At 36.2% G+C, this 19,256-nt stretch overlaps 1 protein-coding gene across 7 annotated transcripts in view; it reads left to right on the forward strand.

The window, feature by feature from the left end:
• Nucleotides 1-19,256, forward strand: part of TMTC2 (transmembrane O-mannosyltransferase targeting cadherins 2) — a 537,933-nt gene that overhangs the window by 319,798 nt on the left and 198,879 nt on the right. For all 7 annotated transcript variants that reach the window (XR_014295268.1, XM_082635122.1, XM_082635123.1 and 4 more), the window contains one exon: nucleotides 10,023-10,104. Coding sequence is in view for 6 of the 7 variants with exons in the window: in XM_082635122.1 (XP_082491248.1) it covers nucleotides 10,023-10,104 (82 nt within the window). In the remaining variant the exon portion in view is untranslated. The remainder of the gene's footprint in view (nucleotides 1-10,022; nucleotides 10,105-19,256) is intronic.

Raw genomic sequence — 19,256 nt, forward strand, 5'->3', positions numbered from 1 at the left:
TGGCCCACCTCTACTCCTGGTCTCTGTCTCCCTCACCCTGGGCTCATGCAGTGTTTTTGCTACAGAGATTTTACCCTTGCTGTGTCTCTACTTCAGATACTTTCGTCTACCCTGCAACTAGATCATACAACTAGTTAATCATACACAGCTCTCAGATTGTTAGAGCAAGCAGGAGTTCTTTTGGAAACCTTTCCTGAATGCTTCAACTAGTTCTAAGTGAAATGTACAGCCCTTATTTGTGTTGTACTCCTAACAGCTACAGCTTTGGACTCTTCATGAGGGCAAGGGTTATGTCCTTATTCACCATTTTCATACTAGTGCTCAACACAGTTCCCAATAAATATTTGTTGGATTAAGGAAATCAACGAATAAATTTAATGAACTGCTAAAAGTTCATTATTTTAATTACAAACAGATATTTTTCTATTTAATTGGTGAGTCAAAGATAAATTCTGTGTATTATTCTGAAGTCTAAAAATAGCTGATTTTGATATTTAAAAATGAGTTTCATAATTTTAAAGTAAATTTTAGGATACATTTATCTGAAATTTAATTATACAGTTGATCCAAACAAAATTCCTACTTACTTCACCGCAACTTCCTTAGACATTTTAATAAAATATCTGAATTCTCTTCTCATAAATTGATATTATGGATGGAGAAGAGTTGTAGTAAGATGTTGGCTTTAACTTGACTTTGACTTTAGTATAGCAATGCAATGTAACAGCCTAAGCAATTTGCCCAGATGGAGCTTAAGATGTGGTTGTAACCTATCAAATTAATTACCTTCCAGTGAAATGTTATTACAGTGTGTGTGGATGACCTCTTTAAGCTTGAAGGGAAAATATACAAGTGAACAGATGTAGAAAGGAAGTAAAAACTTGTTATATAACAAGAAATCTGAGTAAGTTAAACACCTTCAGTTATATAATGTTTCAGAAATTAGCTATTTGTATTTATACCTTAAAATCTAACTTTTAACTCCTAATGTCAAAGCTGTGTAGAAAGCAACATAGAATTTACTTTTATTAATCAAATATTTTAAATATTTATGGAAAGCAAGCTACTTATTTTCAGTAGTTATTTAAAATCTTTTTCTTCTCTTTTATTGAAAACATGATTGAAATAGAAGAGTTTTTTGTTTCTGTTTTTGCCCTTTTTTTTGCTTTCCTCTTGGCATTCTTCCAAGTTTTCTTTTACTTTCTTCTCAGGGAAGGTACTAGATATCTGGTGTTCTTGCCAAGGCTTGGTCTGTGACTTCCTTTCTGGCCAGTCTTTCTAAATTAGTCCTCCATACTCTCCTGCCCTAGCATTTCAATCAAACAGAACGTACCCAATCCATCAGTCACCTATCTGCAAGATATTCCAAATATAACCACATCTCACTGTTTCCACTTCTTTCACCCTAGTCTTAGCCATGGAGTATTAATAACCTCCTACGTGGTCTCCCTGTTTTCTGTGCCCCCTACAGTCAGTTTTCCAGCCAAGATCTCCAGTGTTTTCTTAAAAATATGTGAGATCATGTTGTACCTCTATTTAAAATCCTTTGTCGTGTTCCTTCCTAGTCAAAAGAAATTCCAGGGCTTGCCTCAGCAGCATGTACACTAAAACTGAAATGACACAGAGAGGATTAGCATGGCCCCCACGCAAGGATGACACACACTGATGAAGTGTTCCATATCTTGTGCAGTTCCCAGAGGCTGTTTGATGCTTTGCTGGTTAACACCAAGGAAGTGATATGAGTCAAAGCAACATGTGGCATCCGATGTTGAAACTGTGATTTTTTTTTTACTACCAAAAAAGAAAAACTAATTCCAAACTCCCCACAGTGCCTACTTTGCTCTACACAGTCTGGTCGCTCGTGTCTCTCACACTCATTTCCTGTGATTCTTTGCGGCATTTACTCCCCTGCCGCCATATTGGTTTTCTTGTTAGTCCCTAAAATTCCAAACATGCCAGATCTTTGCATGGTTCACTCGCTCCCTTTACTTAGGTCACTTCTCCAGTGTTACCAGAGGCCTTTCTTGACCACTTTATCAGACATCATCCCACCCCAGTGTGTGTTGCTCTCTTCCCTTAGCCTGTGTTATTATTTTTTTTGTACCAACTGCTTTAGACAGTGTCACCTGCTCATGTGTGAACTATCATTTCACCACCAGAATGTGAACTGCGAAAGGGCAGGAACTTCGTCTTGATTACCAGGATCTGGAATACAGCCTGTTACATAGCAGGAGCTTAATCCATTTCTGTGGAGTGAAAGTCACATCTCTGAAGCATTCTCTTTCCCTTTTCAGTGGACTGAGTTGTTCTGTGTTCTCAGGACACTTAGTTTGACACTAACACAGCACTATTTTTTAACAGTCTAATCTAGAAGTGTACTTCCCTCCCTGTCAGTCTTGAAATACCAAAGGACCAACCCTCTCATTCACCTTTGAAATTCTGCAGTAAAATGAGCCAGTGATACAGGTAGTGCTAGCCTCCTTTTTAAAATATTCTTTTTGTTTTTTAAATGTAATTAGGACATAAACAGAAACTTAAAACCTGCTTATTTCATTTAGCAACAGATCATGGAAATCTCTTGTAGTTTCAATAATTTCTACCAAATCATTTTAGTAGATACATAATATTTCATTGAAATGACATTTGGTCAACCAAGTCTATGCTGATAGACACTGAATTTGTATAAACAATACTGCAGTGAAAATAAATAGCTACCTCTCGGTATTTACAGATATTTCCTTAGGACAAATGCCTAGAGATAGAACTGTTTGACCAAGATATACCTATGACTTAAGAGCTTTGATGCATATCAAATTGCTCCCAGGAAGATCTTATTATGTTTTACTATATTTTAGCTATGTGTTAGCTGAGTGCTGGTTTTTATGAACCCTCAGGAATACTGAGTTCTATAATATTGGGGCAACTTCACTGATAGATGATTAATAACATCTCAATGTATTAATTTACCTTTTAGGTAAACTGAACATTGAGTAAGTTTAATATGTTTTCACAGGGATATTGAACATTATTTTTTGGTATTTGCAAACTGCTTATTTGTGCCTATTGCTCATGTAACATGTCTGACATTCGAGCCAGAGCCCCAGCTGCATGTGGATGATCCACTTTAACTTCTTTGAGGGAAATTCAGTCTACTGAAGTCTTTCATCCCACTTGGTCCGCCATTTCATTTCAGCCAGTTTTGTGGCCTCCTCCCCTTCCAAAAGTTCACCTAAATCTGGGAGGCTTAATGGTTCACCTAAATCTGGAGGCTTAATGGTTCACCTAAATCTGGAGGCTTAATGGTTCACCTAAATCTGGGAGGCTTAATGGTTCACCTACATCTGGAGGCTTAATAAGTAAAGTATTTCATCATGAAAGTTACCACTGCCCCGTCCCTTCACTTTGCCTCTAAGGTTATCTCTGGCTGATTATATATAATGACTTGGAGGGACTTTAGAACTAAATGGTTTGATGTAAATCATCTTGATTAGTAAGAATTAGTTCAACTGTTAGATTTTTTTAAATGGTATTTTTCTTGTGATGAGGAAAACCTTTTTTATCCTGAAGACACTTCGCATACAAACACTGTGATGTTAAGATAGACCATGAAACAACACTTCTATTTGTAAATGGTGGCCTTCACAAATTAATTTTTCAAGGCTATTTGATTGCTTTTCCTTTTGTACTCATTAAACTATAATGCAGCTGTAAACAACACATTTACCAAACTACATATAAGCTTTTGGACCCATTTTATTGGCTGCTTCCCTTTTTTATTTCTTATCTGTGTAGCTACACTCTTGAATGTGAAATGAAGATGTGATTTTCATTGATTGTGAAAAATGACTGGCATTCACCATTGTCAGACTTGCCCTCAAAGTAGACACTAAATGTGTGGGAGTGACTGCTGGATACACAACTGCAGAAGGAGACTCTTTACACTAAACTTACAGCAGCCTCTAAATATGAGTAGGGCCACCTAAGGGAAATCCTCTGGTTTGTTCTTTATATTATTCTAACTGGTGTTCCTACCAATGCTGAAGACACAGGTAGTCCCTTATTAGGATATAAATATTTGGTTGAGAATCAGGCTAGTTCTGAGGAACAGTTTTTATAGTTTTATAGACCTTGGTTCATGTGACAGTTTCCAGAAGTAAAGTGTAGAAATCACTGCTTTATTCATAGCTCTGTAGTTTACCGAAAACATGTAACCATGTGAACTAAATGACTAAGGAGTAACTATATGCTATTAAGTTGTATACAAGAAAATAGTGGTAGCCTGTTCATTTGTTGACTGGTAATTATATTTATAGAACACTTGGATGGCTATAGATGAAAAAGTAAAGTCTTATGGGAGTAATCTAGTTTAGAGAACAAGATTAATACACTAATTATATTATATTATATATTTATAATGCAATGCAACAATGCAAAGTCTTGATGTTTTTAGGTCATTCAATAAAATAGCAGTTCTGAGCTGTGGCCTCAAAACATACTGTGTGTAGGGTGGTACCTATAATGAGTGATTTGTTACCAAAAATAAGTACAAAATTTGGTATATGGTTGACTTTTAAAAATAAGACAATTCAAGCTGAAGCCATTAATAGTATAACATTTTCTCATGTTTAATACTCCCAAGTGCTTCCTTAAGTAGGAGCTCCAGGTTTGGGGTGTGTGTGTGTGTGTGTGTGTGTGTGTGTGTGTGTGTGTGTGTGTGTATAAATATATAAGTATCTAGTTTTATATTTCATCACTTCATAGTTGGAAAAAACGTTGATCAGCCCTCAGAAGAGAAACTGTTTGCCTTGTATACCCACTCAGGTGGGCACCTCTTTCTGAACAGGGACAGTAGCATCCAGTTTAATTAGAAAACAAAATAAATGTGCTGAAAACTAATCTTATGCTGTGGAACAGGCTATCTAAACTTTACTGAATATTTATCTTACATGTGTATGTTTTATTGCTGCCAGTCAGAAGAGGACCTGACCAAGCCTAGTCCTGATTGAGGATGCTTTTTTTCATGAGTTTAAATGATATTACTCTTGAATCTGTTTTTAATATTCAGTAGAGTGCTACAAATATTATACGAATATAAGGATAAGTATATTGATAATCTCAAATCCCTAACCCCCTAGTTACTCATGCACCCCTTGCCAGGAATATGTCTCTGCACTGGTTCCATTCAGTTCTCCTCTTTTCTCATCTTTCTAGCTCTTTCCCTTCATCCCATAGTCATTTATGCTGCTTCAGATCCAACCAGTTAATTCTTCATATCAGCACTAATATACTAACTGCAGAGAATGTCTAATCTAGAATTGTTCCAAGTTCTGATGGTAAAATTTCTAAAGTATTTGCCAAGTATTCCTATAGGTCTGTTTGATATTGACTTTCTAATCTTTTCCACTGTCAGTTGCTCTTTGCTTCTGTGTACTGGGTTTTTGCTGTTTTAACTGACTCCCGTGTGAATACACTAAATTGTTATATACAAACTGTAAATACTTTCCGAGAATTACAGTTTTCAAATTTGAAATTCTACTTGCCAACCACCTTAGTTTATAATGAAAGCCCTTGATCTAGTATTTTAGGGTTCAAGTTGTGTGACTCCAGTGTGATAGTGATGACTCTAAAAAAAATAATCACATAAGCACAATTAAAAGAAAAGGGAAATTACTGGGAGTTGGAGCCATCACAGAAGGCTTTATAAAAAAGTGGGATTTCAACCAAGGCCTGAAACATAAAATATATATGAATGAATGAAAAAAAAAAAAAGAATAACATTACAGACCAGAAGAAATAATTAAGGAAGAACATAGGAGCTACAGTTAAGGTACATAAGGAAATTGGCCTGATAAGGTACAGGAATTTATCCAAGAAGATTTGAACTAGATTGTGAAATATTTTGAAAATTAGACTGGTTATTAAATAAAATGAGTGGAAACAGGGTGCTATTAAAATATTTTTGAGCAATGGCATAACATGAAAACAGTTCTGTTTAAGTATTATTAAGCTGGTAAAATGAAGTTCAGTGAGTCAGGAAATCTGAAATCTATTGTAGCATTCAAGATGTGAGCCAGAGGCTTCCCTGGTGGTGCAGAGGTTAAGAATCCGCCTGCCAATGCAGGGGACACAGCTTCGAGCCCTGGTCCAGGAAGATCCCACACGCCACGGAGCAACTAAGCCTGTGCGCCACAGCTACTGAGCCTGCGCTCTAGAGCCCACGAGCCACAATTACTGAGCCTGCGTGCCACAACTACTGAAGCCCGTGCACCTAGACCCAGTGCCCCGCAACAAGAGAAGCCACCACAATGAGAAGCCCCTGCACCGCAACAAAGTAGCCCCCCTCAGTGCAACTAAAGAAGGCCTGCGTGCAGCCACGAAGACCCCAAAATAAAATAAATAAATAAATTTATTTTTTTTAAAAAAAGAATATTAAAAAAAAAGATGTGAGCCGGAAGAGCCTTTTATTGGGGGATGGGGAAGTATTGTGAGTGAGAGACATTTTATAGGAAAATCGTGAAATTTAGTTTCTACCATGACATAAAATTCTGCAAAGGATTTTTGAATTTTGGTAGTTGGGAACCAGACAGTGGCATTCAATGTGGAAAGAATAAAATTTTTTTGAGGAGATGGAAGAAAAATCAAAGTGTCAGAGCTTTCTGTGCCAGGTCCAAAGCTAGTTATTTCCCTTTGACTTATGATTTTAGCAACCCCTCAAAATTGGTATTATGTTCATTTTTCCAAATGAGGAAAAAGAGACTCAGAGTCAGCTAAATAAGTAGAGGCAGCAAGATTCAAACACAGGCTAGTCTGGCTCTGGGCCGGTTCTCTCAATGAGAATTGAAGAAATTCATTGTTAGCCCTCAGTGCTCTATGACTGATCCCCTTGCTTATTGGGTTATTCGTTTGCTGTGTGCCTCCTGCAAGTAGCACTTGCAAGCGAGCAGTCTGTGTTGTTCAGTTATATGGTTATATCCCCAGTACTTAGAACAGCACAAGGTATTCGATACAAGTTTTTTAACCTACAAAAACAAGTGAACACGCAAATAAGTCATAGACCTGGCAGTGGAAACCGAGCCTCTCCACTCACATTTGCCTTATTTGTCACAGCTGACCACAGTCCCTTTTTCTTGGTTTTCTCAACTACTACTTGTGTCCAAACATCTCAACCAATATATAAAATGAATAACAATGTTTGATGTGAGAAGTTCATTTAACCAGAGACTACTCCATAATGCTTGCTTGTAGAAAACGCTGACATAATCTAAAAGACTCCAAGAAAAACCTGCTGAGACATGTTTTTCTTCTTCTCCACTTTCTTAACTGCTACCTACCCCTCTATAACGATAATAGTGAACAGAGTAAACCTGGTTAAACACAGTGTGACCTCCTTACCACCCTTCCTAGGACCCAGCGATGTGTGTGTTTGGTTGGCTTGTGCATCTGCTTGAATTATAGTGTCCTGAGAATTTTATTTTCCTCATAATTTGGCACTTGACCAAATAGTGGTCAAAGTAGAAAAATGGGTCTTTGCATGATGGTTTGATACTTCCCCCAAAAAAGAATGTTCTGGCCTTTGATGTATTTGTTTTGTATCTAGGAGGTGGTGGGACTCATTGTCTTTAATAACCTGGTTCATTTGAGTAACCTGAGACTACTGGCCTTTGAGTTCTGATTTGTTTTTTAAAGCTATATACTATTGCTTTGCCAGTGGACTACACATAAGAATTTTACTACGCTGTTTACTGTGACATTGATAAATGAGCCACTTTCTTCTCTTCTGTCCTTAAAACTTAAGTGGAAGAAAGTTCACAGACCCTTTTATATTTTTGCATATAACATTTGTACAGACTCTTTACCAATGATAGTTTTCATTTTACATCTTTCTTTTATCATCTTCTGCAAGTTCTTTGTACATTATTTTCCAGTGGTGATTTAAAGGCTAACCATGTGTTTTGAGGCTATGTATATAATAAAACATATTCTTTGTCATTCAGAACTCTGCATTCTGTTGCATATTATATATGTATATGTATATATATATCTACATATAAATAATAGTTAACATTTATTATAAACTCAGAATATGCCTATGTACTGTAATAGCTACTTCATGTGTATCCTTTCACATAATTCAGTAATCTTATGAAATAGATTTTATTATCCTCATTAAAAAATAATAGACTTTATTTTTAGAACAGTTTTAGGTTTACAAAAAAAATATTGAGCAGAAGGTACAGAAATGGCATATACTCTCCCACCCTTCTATACAGCTTCTCTGGTTGTATCAACTTGAGCTCATGTTGTACATGTTACAATTAATAAGCCAATACTGACACATTATTATTAATTAAAGGCCATAGTTTACATAAGGGTTCACTCTTTGTGTTGTATATTCTATGGGTTTTGAAAAATGTATAATGACATGTATCTGCCATTACAGTATCATGCAGAATAGTTTCATTGCCCAAAAAATCCTCTGTTCTCCACCTGCCCTCTTTTTTGTAACAGAGAAAATTATAACTAGGAGATGAAATTATTTTCCAAGGTTCACATAGCTACATAAGTGTGAGAGCTGCTTGGCCTCCTGGCATCTGTGCTCTTAACTGCATGATCATTCAGTGAATCCTAACTGGGTAAGATTCTTGCTAATTCTTACTAACTTCATCAAAGTGTGATATGTGTAGCAAGTATTTTGCCTGTGCTTTCCTTTGAACTTAAAGTGCTGTGAGAAATATCTCAAGAGATTTTAAATTTTTAATTATTGGAAATTTGACAAGCCTTGTGAATTAAAGAGGAGTTATTGACTGGAGTAGCATTAGTAAAATGAAAGAGGGCAACAGAGTGAATTTTTTAAATGAACGAATAAAAAGGAGAAGTCATATGGAGAAATGAGTCAAAGTTGCATGAAATGTGAATATTAGCTTAACCATACACCTCTATCTTTCGAAAAATTATCTCCTTAAAAGTGATTTTAAAAATATATGTGAAGGGGAAAGAAAAACATCACCTGAAGTTTATGTGGTAGATAGCGTTTAAATTAGAAGGAACAGACAGATAAGATTGTTTCTCTTTACTCTAGACCCACAGCTTCTGAATACCACCCTGTGCCTTGCTTCCACCCAGTTAGCATAGATCTTCATTTTAACCTTGCAGGACGAGACAGAAGTGTTTTAGGAAGGGTCTTCTTTGGGTTGTTCTCCTACCTTGAGTCACCCCTTTTTGTTACTCTGGAGTCAATTTTGGTGCAGAAGCTATAGCACAGCAAAGAATGTCTAGTTTTAGAATCTGCCTGGATTATGATATTATTTCATGAAAAATCAGTTTATTGCATATAAGCCTTTGCCCCTACTTTTTGCTTACCTTTTTTCTGAGGATTATGGTAATGTTTACTTAAAACTGTAGCTAGGGAGAAGATCTAGCTTTAGATTCAATCCTGATTTAGCAGTATTGTAGTCCTGAATGACAGCAGCAAGGATAAGCAGTAGTTGCTTGCGAGTCAACAAATTGTGACTTAGTTCCTTCCTATATAAAGTGAACATTAAATAAATAAATAAATAAATAAAAGTGAACATTAAGACAAAACCATCTCAAAGCTAAAATAGTCATCATTCCTTATAAGGAAGAATGAATGAATGAATGAATGAATGAAGAGAAACAGATCAAAGGGAGAAAATAAAATAGAAAATGAAAATATGTTTCCCACCATTCCTGAAAACTCTTATCCTTTTGGCTTCCGTGAAACCATTTTTTCCCTCTTTTCTCTTGCTCTCCTGGTCTCTTCTCTTTGACGTCTTTAATGAACTCACTCTCACTGTCTCTCCTAATCTTGATGTTTCCCAGGATTCTGACCTCAGTCTTCTCTCTCAACATATTCTCTTTGATCATCCTCATTTAGATAAAAACAAAACACTGTTTTTTGATGATGATTACTAAGTAGACATTAGTCTACTTCATTTGGGCCCAGGAGGTGAAGAATCCCTCATGATCCGCTGCTGAATCATCCATTTTCTCTGTTTTTCAAGGGTCGTAAGAGTGAGGCTGAAAAATTCTTCTTGAAGGCTATTGAGCTGGACCCCACCAAAGGAAACTGTTACATGCATTATGGTGAGTGGTTGATAGTTTTTTTTTCCATGTCCCCCACGTTTACAGTGAATGTTGATATGAGATTTAGGTTGTGCGGGCAAAGAACATTTTGAAAGGACAGTGACTTTGCTGTTGTAGATGTAGCCTCATGCTATAGTCTTGCCTTCTTGTTCAAAGCAGTCCCGTTAACAAGGGCTATGCCTTATGGTTACTTTTAGTAATTTTCATAGGACTTCAGTGGGGCAAGGTATTTTCACAGTTGTGGTTTTTTTTTTTTTTTTTGCAAGTTCAGTTTGGAGTTTAAATGAGGTCTCGTCAGAAAATCATCTTGCTCCTTGCCTGATGCGTGGAATATAATTAAAATATTAGCTCTCTTTTCATTCTAAATGTTAATGTATTGCTCACTGAATGTATCATTTTGAAGTTTTAGAGGCTTACATTTTGGCCTCAGAGTCTTGCTTTCTGGAAGATACGGAGTTACCCCAGCCTGTTCTCTAAATGCCTGAGATTGGGGTCAAGGATAAAAACTGTAAAGGCTGAAAAGGATGTGTCTCTCACTCGGTTTATCTTAATCAGTCTGGAATGAAGTTACGTAACAACTCTGGTCACACTCCATGCTGTCATTAGTAGTGAGTCATGTGTTCAGTGAGGCGAAGTATATAGCTGGTTTGGTGTCGGGTAAGATGTGTTGATTTCTACCATGTTTTCATTTGGACTGGCTTTCAAAGAGCCTAAAAGCATTTACTTTTGCTGATCCCTTGGAAAATAAAAACAAATTTTTGACCACTGTTGGCTTTGATGTGTTTGTTTTATCAAGTAGTAAACTTAAAGATGGATGGAAATGAAAAATCTTGGGAAAATAAAGCTAATATGCTTGTATAATATTAAATTTCTTCTTCCATTTCCCCACTAGTAAAAATAGATCAGTGACAGGCTATGAGTGTGGAAAATGGAAATAAAAAAATGGAGGATACACTTAACCAACCACCGGTCCATTTGTTTATATTGTGTGTAAATGTTTATAAACCTAGGGTTGTGATACTTTATCTTTCCAGCATAACATAGCATGTAATTTCACACAACTTATTGCATTACCACTCCTGATTTTGTTTCACAATGCAGTTTTATTGCCATGTTAAAATAGTAGTCAACTAATTTAAGTTTGCTGCAGAATTTAGTTTACTTCTTCAGGTTTTATTATATGAAATATTTTAAATTAGGATTTTCTCATGCATATTATTTTGGGTTCCCCTACTGAGCTAAAGTAATTCCCTGATTATTTTCTATGAGTGCTAAAGGACCTCCTGTCATTTTATGAAATAGGACTCTTTTTATCCTGTCTTGCTGCTTGCATTTTCTGTACCTCAAACTAATCCTACCTACTGCATCTTCTAAGCTTGTTTCCTATAATTTTATTATATGCTTTAGATTTTTCACATTCAATTCCTTTAAACTTCATCATTGCTTCATCTGAAATGCCACTGAAAAAAGTCACTATTTATTAATTTTAAGAGATAGCCCCCTTATTTATTATTCTGACTTGTCTATCTTTACCACTTCTTTTTATTTATTATTGTTTTTTATATTACAGTATTCTCCTGAAAATAATTATTTTTCCAGTGGTAGTAATAGGGAATATTACTCCAATGAGAAATTTGGGGATTTAGTTTTAACAGAAAGTGAAACAAATTCTTTATTTTGTATGTTATTTGGAAAACAGTGATAGATGTTCTGTAGATGCATGTGTAAAACTGATTCTTCTTAGTACTCAGGTTATTTTAATTTTTTGGCATATACCTATTATTAGAAGTACATTTATTTTCCAAGGGAGGAATGAGTGCATAATTCAATATATTTTTATGAAATAGTTTCAATATTTTTTCCCCACTCTGGAATAGGAAATGGAAAGGACTGAAGATGAGGCATCAAAAAGTAGTAGTTAAGGCAAAGTAACCTACAAACAGACAGGAAGCCCATAGCTGAGGGCCTCATATTCCTATCTCACTGTCCTCAGGTTATTTAAAAATGTACATTTAAAGGACTATTAATGATTTTTATTTGGAAAAAATCTGCTTCAAATGACTAAAATTTGGAAATGAAAAGTTCTTCTAAAATTATCTAATATAACCCCTGTTGTACAAATAAGTAGATTGAAACCAGGAGAGATGAAGTTGATTTGCCCAAGTTAGCTGTAAGTAACTAAATTTTAGGTCGCTTGATAACCATCATTGTTTTTTCTTCTGTAATATATATTCCACTTCTTTCACAACATTGTAGATAAAGAGACAGACAAGTAGGTAGATAGGTGGCTGGGTAGGTAGATAGATATTTTTGATTAGTCAGCCCTTCTGTGCAGTTTTAGAATGTCAAATTCATATAAATCATGACTTAGCTTAAAATTTTTAAGGAAGGGTCTTTATTAATTTTAATATGTATAAGATGCAAAGCACCGTTCTGTTTTCAGAAAGTGAGTCTGTGCTATGTAGGCAATAAATAGGATGATGTCATTTTTAGAAGGTGATGTGGTAGGCAGTAGGGTACTTCTTGAAACCAAATAGTCAGGTTAAGCATCTTTGAGGAGGTGATATATGAAATCTTAGCTTATGCCAACTCTTTGAAGAGCCAGATAAGAGCATTTCAGACAAAAGAAACAGAAAGTTCAAAGGTCACAGGCAAGAACAAGCTTGTGTTCACAGCAAAGAAACAGGCTAATGTGACTGGAGCATATTAAACCTGACGGGAAAGTGGGAGGAGATGAACTTGGAGAGGAGGCAGGGCTACAGCCCAGGGGCCTTTGTAACCAAGCTAAGGAGTTTGCATTTTATTGTAAGAGCAATGGAAGGGACCATGTGGCAAGACAGGATGAGAGAAAGGTCAGAGTAGAGCAAGGGGAACTCTATTGCTGTCTCACAGGCAAGACAATGGTGGTGGCTTAGGCTGGGGAGTGTTGTGGGAATGCAAGTATTTAAATTGAAATTATACACTTACCTTCCTTAGAAAATTCTAAGGTAATTAATAGGGAAGACGTATTTTCCATTGTTTGCACCATCCATATCTAGCATATTGCCATGTCACAGTAATGTGCAATAAATGTTGAGCTCAGATATATTCTTAATTTTAGAATTGGATGGAGGTTCCAAAACTGACTGAAAGTTTGTTCCGTTAGAATTTGTTTTACTCTTTGTCCAAGAAGATGCATACTATGATTTTTATATCAGTTCTTCTCCAACTTACTGGTTATGGATATTCTTAGGGTATTTATAGCCCATGGATTGAATGAATAGTAACACTTCTTCAGCTTAAAAATAAATGTTTAAATGAAATGTCAATGTTAAATGAATGTTTATGTAATGTAAGTGAAATGGTAAATGTGGTTTTGAGTCTTTTTTTTTTTTTTTTTAATGTTTTTGCAAATGTCAATGAAAATGCCAGAGTCAGTGAGTTTTGTTCTATTGGAAATTTACTCTGCTGGGTGATTGTATGCTTTTCATTTGCTTGTTGCTGATACAAGTGACTTGGAATATGCCATTCAGTTGGGAATAGACAGGAAATTACAGAAATTTATACTGGCTGCAATGGCAATTAGAAGGCAGTATTTAAAAGTACTATTAGTTATTTTTGTTTTGAATCCACTAGTTTTATGTCTTGGAAGAAGGGATTGCATTAGAGATTGCCATTTTTTCTTCATGTTGGCTTGCAAGAAAGAAAGCGAGGCAGGTTTTTAAAACTGGTTTAATAAGTTGGTTAAGGGCTTCCCTGGTGGCGCGGTAGTTGAGCGTCCGCCTGCCGATGCAGGGGACGCGGGTTTGTGCCCCGGTCTGGGAGGATCCCGCATGCCGCGGAGCGGCCGGGCCCGTGAGCCGTGGCCGCTGAGCCTGCGCGTCCGGAGCCTGTGCTCCGCAACGGGAGAGGCCACAACAGTGAGAGGCCTGTGTACCGCAAAAAAAAAAAAAAAAAGTTGGTTAAATGTAGGCCTCTGTGGTACCTATAGTCTCTGGGATTAAGATTCCCCATCTGTAAAGTGAAAGGGTTGATGTGGGCTTCCATAATGTTTTCCAACTCATATTTCGTGTTGTGTCTAATATATACTTAATTTCTCACTGGTCTTTCGTCAAAAATTTTAAGGAATGTATAAAAAATAGGTTTCAAACTATGCTATCAGTAATAGTATAATGTTGTATTCATATCTCATCAAGCTTACAGTGTACTCCCATGTCCATAAAAAACAAATCCTGTCTAGTCTTTACAGAATTTAATTTATAAATGTCAGAGGTGAACATTTGGTGCCCTGATGTCTCATGTGGGCCTGTTTTACAAGGGATTCTCCATGAATTTCCTTTTGGCTACAGTAGAAAGCTTCTTCCAAAAGAATGAAAGTCAAGACAAGTCCCTCCTTGTCTCTTTGTCTTCCTTTGGGTTTTTTTTTGTTGTTGTTGTTTTGTTTTTTGTTTTTTGCGGTACGCGGGCCTCTCACCGTTGTGGCCTCTCCCGTTGCGGAGCACAGGTTCCGGACGCGCAAGCTCAGCGGCCATGGCCCACAGGCATATCCGCTCCCCGGCATGTGGGATCTTTCCGGACCAGGGCACGAACCCGTGTCCCCTGCATCGGCAGGCAGACTCTCAACCACTGCACCACCAGGGAAGCCCTTTCCTTTGTTTTTTAAAGAATTACTGGAAAAACCATTTTTTCAGAAAGAATATATTATAAATCTTTTCTTTATTTGCATAGTAGTAAATTTGATATAGACCGAAACAACTAAAACCAATACATATTTGTTATAAGGTACCTACTATGATTAAATCTGGGGCAGATGGACAGTCATTAGATATTAAGCACCAAAAGATAAAAAGTTAAAAGGGAGCAGGTTGTGACAAATGATAATGAGAAGTACTCTTTTATGTAGATGTTGGATGGTTCTTCTTTTCCCATCTACCTCTTAACCATATGTTTCTAAGAGCAAAGACTTTATTGTCTTTTTCTTCATTATTGATCCTCTCTCTGGGTGATGTTCATTTCCAACAATAGTGACAAGTCCTGATCTTCCTCCAGTTCAGTATTTAGCAAGCACTATACTAGATGTAAGTGTTACCAAACTCAGGTCTAGCTGCTCGCTGCTCAAAAGCCAATACTCAAGAGGCAAGTATTGGTAGAAAGGAAAAGTTGCTTTAATCAGAAGGCCGGCAATCTGGGGAGAAGGTGGACTCATGTCCCAAAACTAACTCTGAAGATTCTGCTCAGCCATGCCAGTTTTTAAAGGGAAAAATGTCAGTGAATCATCAAGACAGAAAGTCAAGCTCTGCATCGTTTTCCACTGCGGGCAGGCTGGCTGACTCCTCATGATCTTTCTTCAGATGTTATCTTGCCCATGTGGACTGACTGCAGCATCGCTAAGGGAGCTGCTGGGGGTGGAAAGCTAGTCATTCTTTAACTACATAATTGTTGATTCCTACTTCTTTTAATTTAGGGAAAGAATCAACAGGTTAGGCAAGATATTGTGCACATTCAGTAGAGCATAAGTCAGGAGTTAGGTTAAATGTTACTTAGTGATCTCGTTTCTATAATTAAGGTTTAAGGGGAACAGAAATAGATAAACAGGAAAGGGGCAAAAGAGCTCTTACAAATCCCCATTTGTCAGACATCATTCCATTTTTGTGGGATTAGGGATGAAGGTCCATCTTCTATAACTTCTGCATGCTGACACAGGGCACCATATTCTCAGAGTAGAAGATGTTGACCTGGCTCTGTAGCATCTCTTTGCTGACAATTTTAGTTTGTCAGCAATTTAGCAGGCTAGACAATTTAGCCTGCTTACATATATGGACACAGCAAGCTACAATTATTTTGATGCCCACAAAGATATAGATTATTATGAGCAACAGTGTTAATCCCATTCACTTGAGGCCATTTGTGCTACTCATAGATTCAGTACTGCTCAGGATGGAGCAGCTTATGTCATGGCTACAATCTGGTCATCATGCAGTTAGCTTTTTCCCCTCTGGTAGTAATTATAGTATTTGTAAAACACCTCAGGAATGTGCATCAGACACTGAAAGATTCTGTGACGCTATTGTCCTTATCATTAACTACTTGAGCCTGCTCTTTTGTGACTCAGGGAGGCTTGGGAAACTTCAGCTTTTCTACAAACAAGAGGCAGGGGACATGGAAGGACCTTTGTACTTGGGTGGGAATTGGGGTGGGGAGCCACAGGATTCTACTCAGTTTCATAGAGATACCACAGGGAACCAGACAGGCTCCAATGTAGACTGCAAACTGAAGAGGGAGGCACAAATTATAAAAATAATGATTTAATTACAATTACAATTCATTTTTAAAAGGAGACACAGTATCCACTAAGGGGCCTTGACCCGGGTGGCTGGGGTGCAGGAGAGCCGTGCTAGTGCATGTAAGCTGTATTTAAATGATGAGTAGGAGTTCTCCAAACAAAAGTGTAGAACTGAGGGGTTGCAATAAAGAACATTAAAGCAGAGAAAATGCTTGAGGCAGAAGGCACGGCATGTGTCTGGAGAATAGTTTAAGGACCGAACTAGGACCATAGTTAGATGCTAAGAGAAGATACATAGAATGTACCTCCAAACTGAGGAACTCCAAATTATGAGAGGTGGTCATTTTCCATCTTGGGCCCACAGAGAAGTGTGGACTTTTTAAAACTATAATTATCTGTATTCTTTTGTAGAGACATCACTATCAACAAGATTAGAATCCTGAAAACTTCTTACTACATTTATCAAACAATTTATGATCTAACCCAGTGTTTTCAGACCCTGATCTTCTTTGGTCATTATCTAACCCCTGTGAGGTAGGAATGGATCCCAATACATTTGACTAAGATAATAGAAGTTCAGAATTTTCAAGTGACTCTCCAGATCCGACATTTTCAACATATGTCTGTAGTGGGAGAAGAACTTGAAAATCCAGCTCTTTCAACTTTTTAAGTCCAGAACTTTCTGTTAATGTTGTAGTCGGTTTTTCTTCAGTATGGTTTATATATATTACATTTCATTTAAAAAAGTAGTTACTGGAGAAAATGGTTAAAATATTGGGTTTGACATTTCATCAGTGAACACTAGAAGAAGCAGCTTGAAAACTATGTAATGGGTTGAATTGGTGAGAGGCCTATGGTTTTTATTGTTTGTAATTAAAATAGAATATGGCAGTGAACTGAGGTTGGTTGTAACATTTCATTTCTAATCACTTCAGAAATTGTTAGAGTAATTTTAAAAATTAAATAATGAACTAAATAGTGGTATTTCCTTGATTAAAAATGAAAATATATTTTTGGCCTTTGCAAAAATTACACTGAGATTCCAGTTATATTCAATGCTTAGGATGAAAACATTTTGCTAAAATATCAGTGCTTTGTGTGCTTTTATTGCTCCAAGGACAATACAGGCAGTTTACAGGTGTATAATTAGAATTGGATTTTTCTAAATGTTGTTCCAAACTATTTCACTTCTTGCCTAGGATTTTTTATTTTTAAATTCCCTCTTATAACAATGTGTTTAGTAATTTAATTTAACCTTCCTACCTGTGTGTATTTTATATGAGATACTTTCCAGAGACGTTTAGAGTTAAAACTTTCCCATGAGTAAAATGGGAAGAAATAGGGAAGGGATTAGCTAAGCTTACAAGCCAAAAATGAAGGGGAAATTAAATGATTAATTTGTTGCAAAAAAAAGGGATATAGTTAAAGGATAAACAGTAAAGTGATAGGAAATAATTTCCTTAAAAGCAAAAGCTAAAAGATCAGACTACTTAAGACATGAGAAACTCTATAAAACTATGAGGAAAATAGAATACAAAGACCAAGGGTTACAGACAAACAATTCTCAAAAGAAGAAATACAATAGGTTTTAAAAGATAGGTAAACATACAATTTCATTAGAAATCAAAGAAATTCAAATTCAAGTAAAGAATTCAATGAATTCTTTTCAGCTGCTCTAGCACTTATTCTCAGTAATTCTTCTCTTGGTAATATATCTTAAGAAATTATAATTTTTTTCTACATTTATCAACAAAGATAGTAATCAGAGCACAGCATTGCTATTTATTAGAGGCAAAAATTTAAAAAGCATCTAAATGCCCCAAGAAGGAAAATAATTAAATAAATTATGGTTATCCCTTTTTGAGGAAATATTATAAACCCTAGGTTAAATTTATAAAGAATAATAATAACAGAGGCAACTATCTATGTTATGGTACGTGAAGAATGGTTAAATTATACAAAATAGCTATATCATTAAAAAAGCAAAGTAAAACAAGTAAACAGTGTTAAGATGGATATTTTAGCTTTTTGGACTTTTACAGTCAATTTTTTTTTGGCAGGGGGCAGGCTTAATGTTTTCTATTTTATGTTTTCTTTAATGAGCATATTAGTTTTGGAAGGACTAAATTCTTTAGCAAAATGTGAAAGTACAAGCATCTTAATCTATTGCTCAGATAGTCTGTAGAAAAGATAGGAAAATTATTATAGTAACCAAATAATTATCCAAAAATTATTTAACAGAACTCAACATGTAAAACTTAAGACAAAAATTAAGTGAGAAAGGAATAAAAAGTAGAGCAAGGCATCTTGTCTGAATTCTCTATTAAATACTGTATTTACATGATGAATTCATCAAATATAATAACAGTACAAACATTTACTAAGTGTTCTTGTGTCCTGAGAAATTCGCATTTAATCCCCACAAAAGCCAGGTGATGAAGTTACCTGTCTCCATTTTACAATGAGGAAGGTGAGGTCATCAAGCTGTAAGGTAGATTATCTAAGATTTCAATGCCACTTAGTATAGAGGCAGCATTTGAACCAGAACACTCCTGACTGCTGTGTTGCACTGTCATCAGCTCTATGTCAGTGTAAGAGATGAACACAGATATTTTACATCCATGGATGCTTTATTGGTGGATGATACAGTATGTATCAGATACACTGAAAGTTGGGAATCACTCACCTTTTATTATCATTCGGGACATTTAGAGGTAGAAGACTATTTCTATTTATCTTGTCAAACATGGACAACTCATTTAAGGTCCAAGCTTCAGTGAATGATGAGGCAGTCTTTGTTCTTCTGTTGTTTTTTACCTTTTTATTCTGAAGCCATAAAAGACTTGAAAATAAGAGGGAGAAGTCTTTATGGAATTCATGCATTTACGAT

The sequence above is a fragment of the Mesoplodon mirus genome, assembly GCF_964341445.2.
Source record: "Mesoplodon mirus genome assembly, chromosome: 11".
In the NCBI taxonomy this organism is placed as follows: Eukaryota; Metazoa; Chordata; class Mammalia; order Artiodactyla; family Ziphiidae; genus Mesoplodon; species Mesoplodon mirus.